At 38.4% G+C, this 14889-nt stretch overlaps 1 protein-coding gene across 3 annotated transcripts in view; it reads right to left on the reverse strand.

Annotated features, from left to right (window-relative positions):
- The window catches only part of SH3KBP1 (SH3 domain containing kinase binding protein 1), a 231679-nt gene that overhangs the window by 192725 nt on the left and 24065 nt on the right, over positions 1–14889 (reverse strand). For 2 of the 3 annotated variants that reach the window (XM_085323139.1, XM_085323140.1), the window contains exon 2: positions 13781–13938. In XM_085323139.1, coding sequence (XP_085179265.1) covers positions 13781–13938 — 158 coding nt within the window. Of the gene's footprint in view, positions 1–13780; positions 13939–14889 lie in introns of those variants that run through there. The other variant, XM_085323142.1, reaches the window with a different exon arrangement.

Raw genomic sequence — 14889 nt, forward strand, 5'->3', positions numbered from 1 at the left:
AATATCTCCAAAACTAGAGACTCCACAATCTCTCTCGGAAACCTGTCCCAGGGCTTGACCATCCAAAAAGGAGAGAGAGAAAGAAAAAAAATGATTTATTTTATTACAGTTTGTGCCCATTCTCTCAATATCAATAAGAAGATGCTGGCTAACCCATTAGGGATTTATACACTTTGATCAGTTCCCCCAAGCCTTCTCTTCTCCAGCCTAAAYGCTCCCAGCTCTCTCAGCCTCTYCTCCTATCTCAGATGCTCAAATCCCTAGACCATTTTTGTGGCACTCACTCCAGGATATCCAYGTCTGCACTGTGCAGCCCAGACCTGGAGCCAGCATTCCAGCTGTGGCCTCATCACTGCTGAGGAGAGGGGAAGGATCACCTCCCTCGACCTGTGGGCAATGCCCTGCCTGACGCAGCCCAGGATGTCGTTGGTGGTCTTTGCCAGAACGGCACACCGCCGGCTCACACTCAGCTTGTCCACCAGCACCCTCCAGCCTTCTCCAATGCTGCTCCCCAGACTCTTACTCCCCACCTTGCCCTCGAGCCTGGGGGTTCTCCTCCCTGGCTGCAGGCCCTTTGTTCTACTTCCTGAGGTCCTCTTTGACCATTACTCCAGCCTCTCGAGCTCTCTCTGAATGCCAGCACAACCCTCTGCTCCATCAATCAACCATTCCTCCAACTTGTGTATCCTCTGCAAACTTGCTCAGGCTGCCCTCTGTCCCGTCACGCAGGTCACAAACAAAGATGTTCAACAATACTGGCCCCAGTATCGACCCCTGCAAAGCACCACTAGCAACTGGCCTTCAGCTGCACCTCCTGCCACTGACCTCAACCCTCTGAGCCCAGAAGTTCAGTCTCTTTCCTACCCACCTCACTGTCTGCACCTTATCAGCRTCTCTATGAGGATGTTATGGGAGACAGGGTCAAAAGCCTCACTGAAGCCAAGGTAGACAGCATCCACTGCTCTCCTCTYATCCACAAATCCAGTCATTTCATCATAGAGTGCTATATATGATCTTCCTTTTTTAAGTCTGTGCTGACTACTGTCAACCACCTTCTTGTCCTTCATGCATTTGGAAATGTTTTCCAGGGTTATTYTCTCCATGACCTTTCCAGGGATCAAGGCAAGGCTCCCCAGATCCTCTTTCCTAAAGATAAGAACGACACTTGTTTTCTTCTAGTTCTCAAGATCCTCCCCTAAGATTTCTTCTGGTTTAGGCATTATAGTAGAACTCTCTGCTCTACCTTCATGAATGAAAATAASAACACTTGTTTTTCAGATATTAGCTTGGGCTTGCAACAATGATGGGAAGAAAGTAGAACGCTTTGTTTTCTGAAAGCAAATATGATCTARAGCCACTGACTGATATTTCACAGAATAAAATAAACTAAACTTCTCAAAAACAAACCACTGCAAACAAAGTCACCTTTACTTTTGCAATCAATCATAACACAGATCAAGTGTCAATGTGAGGGTAAGGAAGAAATTAAGCTTTATAAGAAATAATTATACAAGTAATTATAATAGTCATTCCGAGATACTACAGCTAACTGAAATTCCACCTTTCAGATGAAAATGCTTTTTGTAAAAAAAAAAATACATGGTTTCTCCTGCGCCTATTTATGTCTTTTTCTATTTATCTTAGTTTCTTTCCTGATCAGACTCATATTCTCTCATACTTTGTTTCATCCTACCTTCACTGTTACTACTCACATGAAAGGAATCTAACAGAATACAAGCTGCACAGCTTTTCTCTCTGAACATAACTGCACCCAGCAGAGAGGAGCTGCAAGGCAACACATGACTGAATAAAACTTCAGTTTTGCACTAGCAGAGCAACGGTTTATGCAGCGCACGGAAATGCTTCATTAACATTTTAAACACTGCCATTTGGTGCCCTAGCTACATTTCCTGTGATAGACTACAGTGGAGTTAGCTTACTATGGGTTGATTTACAGAAGCTTTCCCAGATAGGCCTAGTGTATGTCCTAAGCATCTCTTYCACCCTAAAACACAAATAAGTTATTTAATCAACTCCCATCCAGTTATCTCATCTGCTAATGGTTGAACTCAAAAAACCACAGTTCAAGCTAGCACTTTATGACAAAGCTATTGTTTTTTGGATCTTAAATATCTTGCACCTCTACCATAATCATGCTACCTCCAGCCCTTTCACTTCCTAAGCGCTCTCTCTTTCCTCTACGCACAGAATTCAAACYTTAAACTTCTTTTTCTGTCTTCAAAGAGTGCAAAAATACATCAGGTAAGGAGGTAAATAGCTAGCAATTATACTCAAACTCAGTCATAGCTAACTTTAAGATGGACAGCTGCAAATTGTTTGGAATGAAGGGGAAAAAAGGATGCGGGGGGGGGAAGAAAAGATTATATTGCAAAGTGTGCTATATATGTCAAAAGCAACTGATACAGTGGAAATTCCTAACATCATATGCACTTTCAGCCTTCTGCCAGCATGGTTGGATCAGGAACACTGACAGGTGTGATTTGTAACTGAACCTGCCAAAGTCCCTACCACTGACATAATTAAACCAGTTTAGCTGGCTTAACTTACTGAGCTTTTACTGGTATAGCCTGTTTGCTTGCTGTACATGATTTTACTAGGTGACAATGAAGCAAAAGTTTACTGTAAGGCTGTTTCAAAGCAAAAGCACKCTGACAATACTATATTAGCACTCTTAAAACCATAAAAGAACAGTAGTACACATAGACAGARGAGAGATACAAGAACCTATTGCAAGCGAGGCTGCTTGTACATATCTACAAGAACAATTTGTGTTTGTATTATCTTCTGCTATATATTTTCGCAGCAGATCATATTTACACTCCTGTATGTTCTCATAGGAAGGAAGACACATTCAGTCCAAAAGAAACAAATATTATAAATAGGCTCTGTTAATGTCACAAGACCAAAGAGGTCTGCTTGTGGCACCAAATSGTCTTTACTGCACATTTACTACAATACTGATGTAATTTTTGTGCATCTAGAAAAGTACTTGAAATGAATGTCTTCCCTATTTTCACTGAATCGTTACCTGTGACAATCTTTCCACAAGACCTGTTTATAAGCGTTTTCATGAGAGCAGCAGGAACACAAAAACTTGCTGCTTTGAGGTGAAGGTGCAATAAATTGATGATACAGTATAATAGCAGTATAGCAATAATAATGCTGTTTCAGATTCAGGTCTCCTCCGATAATAATGCATCTCGCTCCAGTAATATAAACCTCCCTTTTCTCTTAAGCAGTCTAACCAGATAGTATCAGCCTTAACTAAAAATAATGGCTTGTTACTAGTATTTAGCTTTCATTTTGTTGCTTGTTGCCAGATCTGATGAGGGGATACTAGGTCTGGAAAAACTGATAAGGTTCCCAACTACACAATCTAGTAAGAAATAGCCACTTAGCCTCTCTCTGCAAACCTTGTTTTCATTTTACCAATGTCTGAAAACATCAGTAGGAAACAAACATTTGTCAGCACTCATTACGAAATGCAGGTGGTGCTGCTCATTAAAACTCACATCCCATCTCCCTGTCTGTCCCTCTAAGGATTGTTCAATGGCGGGAGCTCAGTAGCTCATTTCAGTACAGACAAGCTCAAAGGCACGACACAGAAAGCCACCACTAATACACCAAGTCACTCTTTAAATAAAAATAATAGTAAAAAGTAGCTCCCTAAAACAGCCAGAATAAATATTTCTCTCACCCTCTATAGTCCTCAGCAACACATGGCTGCAATTTGACAGCAGAAGCATATGGCACAAAGACTGGACACGCAGGTTACCAACACACTGCAAGTAACTCCAGGCATGAGTAAGGAATTAAGCCCCGAAAGAGTTCCTCAAACCTTTAACTTCTACATCCACTTTCAACTTCATGAGAAAACAAAACCAATATGCAAGCTGCTGGGTGGAGGAGAGGGAAGAAAAGGGCAGCATGTAAAACTAATGGAAACAAGTGAACCTTAAAAAACCACAGAGGAGTAGAATATACCCCACTTTAAGAAGACTAAACAAAAAGGTCAAGAGTATCACTAAGTGTCACCAAGGTTCAGATGGGCCAGCAATACACATTCTGCTTCTTTGTAAAAAATGTTTGAAATATAAAAGATTAGCATTAAACAATTGCTTAGTGGAGGGAAAAAAGTGTTGCACTAAACGATTAGATCAGAGAATGTATTTCCTTTTTGCACCTCTCTATTTTGTAAAATAAATGGAAGTCCCTTTAAAAATGGCTTCAGATACCTTAACTTTCACATACACTGTACACTACACACATATATTCATTATTCATGCCTACTATATGTGTACGCATGTATTCATGAAAACATTTTGAGAGGAGTTATGCTCTAAAAAAAGATTTAACTTTATGTTTTAAAGAGACATTCCCCTCCTACCACTTACTCAAGATTTTCCTCTGACATCCACYGGACAGATTGTCTGGATTCTCTCAAAGTTATTCAGATTGTCTGAAAGGCTGCAGAAGTTCAAAGAACCCACTAAAACTGTGTGGGTTGGCAATACAGAAATTGTAACATTTTCTACACAATTCTAGAGTTACCCAAGCTCGACAGCAGGGTCATCAAGTATTACCAAACGTAACAGTCAATCCTATAAGAACTGGCGCATGTAAGCAGCTGTACCCTTCTAGTCGTTCCATCAATTTCAGTAAATTACCTGCACGAGGATTTTATTCCCGTACAATCATTTTTGAAGGGTCTGGCCTCAGCTATTCAGTTAAGGAAGTTTCAAATTACATATAACCTTTCCTTCCACGGGGAAAAATACTGATATTATCTCAAAGCAAGCTAACACAAATCCTATCCCAGGACTTTAATTATTTAGTTTTTATCATTTTACACATTTAGAAAACATCAGTAATAAGCCAGTTTTGGGGTTTGACTTCATCATTATCATTTGTGACAATTTATTCASGAGAACTGATCAACACAAATTCAGGATCGTAGGACTTTCATTTGCTTTCAATTTGAGAGTGCAAATCCCATAGAGTCAAACAAATAGATAAATAAGTTGCACAACAGAGCATTATGAATCTACTGAAGGTCACAAAATGAAGAAGTTGTGTGAGATAAGAGAAAACAACTAAGCATACACACACTTGTAAATGTTCAACACTGTATTTAAGACGGCTCCACTTACAAGTATTTTTTCCATAAAGCTGTAATTATACCACAAATATTTAACTAAATTTAGAAGAAAATTCCACTAAAAGTGAAACATTAAATTTGTTGTTGAACACTGTATTAAAACACGTATGCACTTTTTTGTAGGTGAATGTAGATATTTTATTCAAGATTACTAGCACAGTGGTTTTGAGCCACAACCATTTTTCATCTGTATTTCACTCATGCAGGCCAGTAAGAAGAACTCAGCTCTTCTCAGAAGGACCTTTATACAAGAAGTAGGTTATATTCTGCTTTTGTGCYTGAGAGTACGGTAGAATTGAGACATAGAACATATTTAGGGATAAAGAAAAAAATCTGAAATTTGCATCCTACCTCTCTTTTTTCTTCGATTCATATAGTATAGTCTAGCTAATGCATATTCTATGAACTCACTTGATGGATAAACAGTTATACACTGCAAAATATCATCATTTTTCAACTCTAAGTAAATGTAAGAAGCCTGCCAGGAATCAGTCAAAAGCAGATGTGTATGGTAGCTTTGGTTGCTATAATCAATTTAATGTCTTTACCATAGAAAGATGCACAAAGAAGATTATYTGAAGGGGTAAAAAATCGTAATTTATAAGGTCTGTAAGATACTGCTACTCTAGTGCTAGATTTACATTTTCCCTTTCTTTTTCAGTCAAAAAGAACAATATCAATAYTACATAAAGCTTATTTTAAGTTCTTCTTAAGTAAAGCACAGATTCTGGCCAAAACATGTCTACTCTGCACTGAAAAATTGGAACTATTAATTTTCTGTATTTGGAAATACTGAGATCTCCTTCACACACACACAAAAGTTTGAATTATATAACCCAAATGTATAATTCTTTTGGATTAACACTCACCATAAGATAGAAGAACTCTATGTTACTCCAGCTTGAATATTTTATATTTACATGTAAGAAGATTGGTGGGTTTTCAGACTTTTTATTTGGATATTTTATATATAATCGGATATATGACCATCTTGGCAGCTGGTAACAGAAATACAATGAAAAGATGGGACAAATCAAAAATTATCAGCGTTTTTTTTTTAGAGGAGACAATGACTTGAGGGATATGTGAGGGGTTCAAATCCAGTTTAAATTTAAATACATCACAGAGCAAACCATAGCCATGGTGCTCAAGTGGGCCAGTGATTTGGAAACATCTGATGGCAATGAACGAACTACATTTCAAAAGCGCCAGGGCCACATACTGCCAATCACACAACAGCAGCTTGTGGTAAGGTGGGCAACCTGCTCACATAATGGGAAGCTCCTGGAGAGAGCATGATAAGGAAGCCTGGGGGAGGAAACAAACACACCAACCCTTCAAAATAACCAAAAAGCTGACAAACACACATCCCAAAATGAAAGCTGGATGACACTAGGCCCTTATCTCTCAGCAAGAGGAGAATCATTTCTAGCTGAAAGGACAAAAAGGAGCTACATTTGGTTTGTGCTACTGATTAATAAACAAATAAATGCTGACAGATAAACCAGATCACCAGAAGRGACAGTTGAATTACCCAAATTTATCTAAATGTGTCTAAAAGGAAAACCAAGGTTTAGCTAAGGTGGGTATCATGAGACAGCCAAAACAATGGCAAYATCCTGTAGCCATAAGATTCTCAAAGAAGCTTCTGTTCTGGAGAACCTTTCTGTTGGCAGAGTGTTTATAATCAAGATTTTTGGTAATACTGGCCCAGCTTCTGGAGAAGCAARTGGAAGATCTCTTGAAGGATTATAGTACTGAATTAACTTAAGTTAATTAAGTTYCCTGAAGCAGCACACACATGCACTAAACACTTTTAAAGTCTTGAAAAGCCCTGTGGTACATTTAATTCTATCAACATTCCCAGCCCAAAACCAACAGAAGCAAAAGTCATAACCATCTATTATATAGGTAAAAGGTATAAAGGGCAAAGGTACCCATGYTATATTTTCTGAAATATACTTTTACTTGTTTTTTCCCTTCCACTCCTTACTATCTCCTGTTACAGTAACTGGCACTAAGTAACCATCGCTGAAGAGGGAATCTGCAGTCAGAGTCAGTAGATAACTCAYTGTGTTACATTATAGCAGAGTTTACTTGCATCTTTGTCTTTTCCAAGGGTAACTGAATGACTTCAGTGTTATAGGTAAACAATAATATATTTCATATGGTTATAAAAGAGCCAAAATTGAGGATTATGAGACTCGCATATACTTCTGTCTGATTCTGAAGAGAATGTCATAAATTGTCTGATCATAAATCTAAACTGCTTTAATATACTATGTTAATAATCACTAACAGCAATGAAACTSAAGTAAAAAAGTGAGTGATTGGGTCATGGCAGGAGACGGAGAATCCCTTTAGGATTTGATCTCCAGCATAAGCTTCACCCACAACATTTTAGAAAGGAATTGCAGCACCTACAGACACTGAATACAGAAACATTTAATTAGTCAAATATGACTTCCAATAGCAAATAATATGAATAGTTTGCTAGTCCAGTTTACAMATGCATTATAAAAAGACAATCACTGTCAAGTGATTTACACATGATACTTTGGGGAAAAAAAAAGCCAGACTTCCTATACATAAAGCCAAAAACCCTAAACCTACAAACCCCACTCCCTAGACATACACACTTCCTGTTCACAAATTACAGYGTTTGATCAGCACATAAAAATTAGAAATCATTACAGCAGCAGAACAGCTACTTTTACAATTGCAGATATTTCTTTTTTTCCTGTCTGCCCCTCTTACTCTCATCTTCATTCTTACTTACTGTTAATGTCACTWAATGTTTAAGTAATACAAACCGAAAGACAATTGGAAGATGTAATCRGGATAGAGGCTGGCACAGTTCTAATGGAGTAAACGCACTGAAGCTGCATGATTGTTCCCCACATTTAAAATCCTCTCATTTCYGCATAGTTCATAAAATGTTCACAAGCTGGAATGCCACAAAACATCAACTGCTGACAGTCCCATACAGCACCCTTCTTTCTCCTCCCCCCGCAGCTCCCCTACTGCTTGCCCCCACCATCCCAGCATCAAAACATATCCGACAAACTGATCACCATGGGATAGCCAACACCATGTACGCGCCCATCAAAAACATACGGAATCCATTCTGCTGCTGACTGCGGAAATGCTCTGCAATTAGCACGGCACGCTTTCCAACCAGTGGAGGATATCACCAGCTCCGCAGGACRGAGAAAAGGAAAGAGCCTCTCTGACTACCAGGGAGTCTCACACCTTTTCCAGACCAAACACCTGGAGCAACTGCCTGGCTGCAGCTCCCACAACTCCTCCAGATCCAGACTAACAGGTCAAGGTGTGGCATGATCTGCAGTCATGCCTTGAGTGCCCACACGGCCCAGGAGGCATTTCAGGTGTCCTGCTGCTCTTTCTGTGTTGAATTCCCTTCAAAGAATGAACACTGCCAGCTCAAATGCTATTGACTGATGCAAGACCATTTTAGTGGATCTATATTTTTGGGGAGGGAGGTTGGTGGAGGAAGAGGGAGAAAGATTTTGTCTTACCAGTTTGCTTGCATATCATAAAAGTAATAACAGCGATAATAAACAATTATACATCAGTGATGCAAGGTTTCTCTCCATGACGTCCGTCTTCATTGCTTTTGAGAGAAACGAAAGCTCAAAGATGCAGTATTTTCACACGATAAAACCAATCTGAAAGTTTCTTTCACAAATCGTATTCTCTTGTATTTCACTATAAGGATAACAAGTTCATTGGACGCACACAGAATCTGRAATAAGAAGCTCAGACTACTGACTCTCACTCCCAAGGAGATCTAACAGTTAAAATACCACAAACTGAAGTTTCCTGAGAACAAATATGTAGATAGTATTCTAGTGGAATTTCCAACAAAAAAGCCCAGTAATTTAACAGCAAAATCCTACTAAGTAGTCATAAGAACTCACTGACCGATGAAGTAAACATCTTTTCAGGCATTGACAGAAATAACACTGCTTTCACTAGTCTGCCTATAACGTCAGTGCCTCAGTCAATGTCACAACTTTCAGAAGTGGCTACTTAAATAAAGCTGATCAAGAAATCATTTAATGAGCAGTAGTCAGAACACTCAGGGGAGAGGCCAAGGTGGCTGAGCAGTACCCAAGAGCAGTCAGGGAAGCCAGCAGGGCACGGCTGGCGCTCCAGCCCCATTGCTAGTAAGCAGCAGCAGCTGCCGGGCTGGGGACCAGGGCAGCAGGAAGCACAGCAAGAATTCAAGTGCTCTGCGACATGRGGAATATTCTCTTTCCCTCCCAGGAGCCAAACTATGGAGGAACTGGGCTCCTGGGAGTGCAGAGGCCAAGTCTTACGCTGTTAGAAAGGTTTTAGGAAGGCACTAATAGGGACAGGTAGCACTTTCTCCTGGAAGAGTGCATGAGGGGAAAAGGACAGAAAAACGGGGACTTCTCTGCAAGGAATCACCCCGTGCTTCATTCAGAATCCCTTGCAACCTCTGGGTTGTTGTGAATAAAAGAAATATACGGAGAAGAAAAAGTGACTTAGCAGGAGAAGAAAAAGTGGCTTAGCAAGCAAGAGATAACAATCTCCATAGTACATCTATGATTCAGCATAACCAACATCTCAAGAGTTTCTAGAACTAATTTGCGCTATTTAGAGATTATATTCTGCTACAGTCAATAAAGCTAGGTTGCTGTTCTGACCTGAGGCAGTAGTACAGTTATGCAAAATCCCTGTCCCGTTTTCACTGATTCTAAAGATCTGGCTATCCACCACAACTTCAAAAATAATTGCAACCACACTTCTCGCTATTTTGAAAACAAAATAAAAAAAAATACAATTTTGCTAGCAATATTTGCAAGACACCTAGAGTACAGGCAAGTCTAAAGGTTGTCACATGCAGCAAATTCAGTTTACCAGTATAATACCACTCAATCCCACATAGAATTGGCTTTGTAAACCTACACCGGCAAGCATGGCTCTGCAGAGTTTCCTGCTTCCTACATCTTCATTTGCTATCAGCAAAATCTAACAGTCTCAGCTGCTGTCACAGCTGCAGTTTTACACTGCAGAGCATAGTTAGACTAGGAATTTATCAAAAAAGAAAAAAAGCCTCAAATCTGGCTCCTAATGGCATTTCTTAAAAGAATTACAACAGAAAAAGAAATTCACTATACATCACTCTTTAACTTGCAATCCAAATTCCATACTTATAACCCAAAAATAAAGTAAAAGCTTTCTAGTTAGAAAATCACTCAGAAAATCAACTTTATAATGAACAATGCAACTATGCCTACCAACTCCTGTTTTTCAACGAGTAAGACAGAAAACCAGGAACAACACATAATTCTCTTTTCATTTATAGTTTTATTTCTCTATGTGAAAATAACTAAAATGGAAAGAAAASAGGGGAAAAAAAAGACCAGATACACATTYCATACATTTCTGTTMAATTCAGCATCACTAACRATAGCAGATGTGTCCAGAGGCTGACAGAGGTAAATTAGGTCTTAAATGTCTCACATTTAGACAAACTTCTACCACAGTACGTTTCAGGTGACCCTAGCTGCAACCTAACAGACAGTGAAAACTGAAAGAGAAAAGAAATTCCAAATACCTTTTCTGTTAAGCCTTGCATACGGAACTGCAGAGCACATAAAAATATGGATCTGTATGTTCTCTTCGTGTGTGTGTGTAAGTGCGTGTGTGTAAAGATATATAATCAATAAAATTCAGAGCAGTTGTTTTGCAGATTCAAGAACAGGAAGCACCTCTGATGACTTCATAGTGAAAGTCCCCTGAGGAATAAATTACTGCATATGTACTGCATACGTACCATTGCTACCTTCCTTTTCCTCTTGCTTTCTCACATCTGCCTCTAGACCTCCTCCCTTCATTAGAATAGTCTCCTAATGTAAATTTATTTTATGAAATTTAAAACCACTCCTGTTACCAACAACTCCAAAAGTCTTTTCCACATCATAGTCTAGTACTCTCATGAATAATATTTTTTTAAGATTTTCTTAAGTAACAGTCCATGTCAATGTCTTTCAATAAACACTGAAATGTATCACATTTCCCTTCATTCTCTAATTTGTACATCTTTTCTGCCAAACTCTTTTCTCTTCAAATTGCACTTCCAGAATCAATGCTAACTGAGACCACTCAGGCCTCCTGATAGTGTTAATTCAATGGTTTAAATTCAGTCCAAACATTCAATTTTAGCAAAATCTAGCCTTTTATTTGGAATGCCATCATGAAGTTGTTCAGCAGGATAATCAAATCACTGGCAGGAAAAGCCATTTTCCATCACAAGAAATTATTCCCTCTGCTTGCAGGCAGAATGTAAAGAATTTCAAGAATTCTTTAAGAATTTCAATAGTGATTCTGACCTCTAAGTAACTTTCTCAAAGATTTTAGAGCAACTAGATCTTCATAATTACAGACTCAGCAGCTACCTTTACAACTAAGCCATGAAAACCCTTCTGACAAGTAATAGGAATTTGGAGTTGCATTTGACTCAGCCACTCATATATAGCATCCCTTTTCACCTGCCTCTCAATTACCCTTCCTGATACAACWGAATAGCTAAGGTTCCCTGTAACCGGACATGAATTAATCACTGCTGATCCCTACTCTCCTTGCATGTGTTAAAATTTGTTCGTGATTGGAACAAAGTTTGTAATTATTTGTGATCTTAATGGACAGAAAGATTTTGCTTAACAAGCTTTCTAATAGGACTGCTGTTATATTTTACTACAATTTTCCATGCATAAGGTGCCTTACAGAAGAGAATATTGAAGGAAGACAAAATTCACCAAGCAACTGTGCTTTTAGGAAGTCAGCATCTTCACTACAAACTGTATGTTATTTAATTTAGGGAGAGATTGGTCAGCTATAACAAACATTTAACTTAACGTTCAAGCTGATTCTGAGAATGAAGATTCTAATGTGATTTTTAATCCTTTAGAAAATAGCTCTGGATGCTGATTTAAACAAAGGGGAAAAAAAGAAAAAAAAAACACTTAGCAATATTTTATGTAAACACAGAACCTGTAACAGTTACTGTTGTTTTAGTGCTTTTTAATGAGAAAATGCAATTTATTTTCTAAKCATTTCACTGGATGCCACAGTTTGAAGATATTTTGAAAAGAAGATGCATCAAAAATTAGGTATTAAAGGAGAGAACTCGTAAACCTCCATACTTATAATATTTTCATAATGGAAATTGTTTGGCCACATTTGTTCATGAAACTAAACCTAAAGTCTCCTAAAATCAGCACCAATGTTTCAAATATCAGCCAGGAGAAAGCTTAGAGAATGCTTTCTTTTGTGCCACTGAACTTCACAACTCTATTATTCAAACTTAAATAAAAATACTATTAATCCACAATCTGTCCCAAAACAGTTTCTCTCCCTTACCCCAAAGTGTGGATTTTCAGAGATGTAGTAAGAAATAAGGTGCACATTTCCCCCCCCYCCACTCCCTTCCTTCTTGTCGAGGCTGCCACCTTCTCGTAATCATCCCCTCCTTACAGACACAGCTCTCTTATTTCCCAGCAATGACAAGAGCAGGTGTTAGGATGCAAGTATGTTTGTCCCCACAGGAACACTTGAGACTCCCACGTACCCATGCTATGGCTCTGCAAGTTTGCTACCTAACTGCTTCCCCAAATTATTTTGACATACGCACTGTTATTGAAGCAAAATGGAGTAACTTCATTGTGYGCATGCATGAATACACAGCAGGCTCACAGTTAGAACAAAACCAAAAAAAAATCATATAATATATTCATATTCATATAATTTGAAAGGGGAAAGTCCCAAGACTCTGAAGCTGCAGTAACAGATTTACATAAATCCCATTTAGGTAATCTGTTGTAGTTCTTGGTACCTCCTTCAGAGCTAGAGAGCTAAGTCTGCGGAGATTTATAGAGGCTAACAGTATAGGTCTGCAATGGAATCTGCTTGCACAGACCTCTGGATCAAGGACACACAGCGGTTACTAACAGCTAGTCTGATACGCACAGAYATGCACATACAGAGATCCCTACTACAAAAAAATTCTTAAACTTTAAACAGTTATCCTAAAAATAGTATTTCTGTAGGTTATTTGGCACATCACATGAAATACAAAGCTTATTTTACAGGCAATTGTTTSGAAAAATCCACTTTAATTATTCTCAAGTAGTTCAGCTATGAATAAATTTTCACACAAGGCTTCTATAAAACTTAAGAAAGCACTCAGGAGATAAAGAAAAAACAGTTATAGAGAAGAGAAAATACTGTGAATGCCATGGAATAGACTGCAGATTAGTTTTTTCATTTCTTTTGAAATACAAGCTGTTCTCAGACCACACTAGTAGAACATAATTACTGAATAATAGAGAAACGTAGGGGTAGCTACCTTTATTTTCAGGACATCAAAACTACATTCTCTCTCAAAACAATCTGTTTTTGGCAACACAGCTTCAATGGAATGTTGTACTGCAATATATTATGTTTTTAGATATAGAAAATGTTATGATATGAAGGCAGATACTAAGTCTGAACTGGATAGTACACAAATTGTAAACACACAACACAAGAACAGTTCCACTTTGTACTCACTCTTACAAAGTTGTCAGGGAACAAACCTCTTCTGCCTTTGAGCTGTCCTTCCCACCAGCCTCCATCATCTTTCTTGATATTGGTGATTATGTCACCTACAGTGATCGTCAGCTCATCATCATGTTGAGCTTTGTAGTCAAACTCCACTATCGCCTCCACTAAAAGAGAAAAAACACATTGCATAATTATTGACTGTACATTTAAGTTTCCATGCCTTTAAAAAGAATAAGAAAACACTAATCCAGCCACAGTCCCCAAGAAAGTAATATAKTCAGTTCAGCCAAGAGAGTACAGCAAATAGGCCACATTTAATAGTAATATTTTGTGGATAACTACTACAGGAAGGCCAAGGAGAAAACCTCAGGAAGGCCCATTATGGCTAAGATAGCAAATGGCATGTTTTTTTCTTTGCTGATTAAAGGAAATTGATTCAGCTACTTTAGCAGTATCTGCTTAGCTGGCAGCACTACAAAGTTGATTTTTATTTCTTGGACAATGTTTTAGTCTTTGTTTGCAGGACTTTTGAGGCATTTTATTTTTGGAAGTGTTCTCAAGTCTGTAAATACTCCAGTCTAAGCCACAGTCACTGCACCTACTTTGCTCAATACACCACTATTAATCTAAAAAGTATTTATTAAGACTTTTTCGTATCATGCCACGTTTCAGTGTTATTTATACAGTAAAGCAGTTCTCCGTTGTGTGAACACACTCTCGTAGGATTCCATCAGTGACATGAAAAATTCACTTTCACTTGTGATTACGCATCAGAGAATGCGAGGATAAAATACCGTTACTGCCCTAAATGTCAGCTATCAAACACTAGTATATTACAAGTTTGCTACCATCTACACAGTATTCCCTTTTCTTTTGCTAGAAGGACCCTTGACACCACACATACAAGGTTCCTATAGATTTGCTCATATATATACTCCACAATCACTGTAGCAATTTAGGGAACTCATGGAGACAGAGAAAATTCTTTGAAGAATCAGAAATATCAAATATGGGGTATTCAGATGTTGCAGTTATGGTTATATTTACAGTTCATCACGTATCTACTAAAAGGAGCCTGACTGGCAAGCTCAAGGATAGCCATATTTGTAAAGACT

Source organism: Rhea americana, unplaced genomic scaffold (genome assembly GCF_003343005.1).
Source record: "Rhea americana isolate MKP2758 unplaced genomic scaffold, rheAme1 scaffold_82, whole genome shotgun sequence".
NCBI classification, from domain to species: domain Eukaryota; kingdom Metazoa; phylum Chordata; class Aves; order Rheiformes; family Rheidae; genus Rhea; species Rhea americana.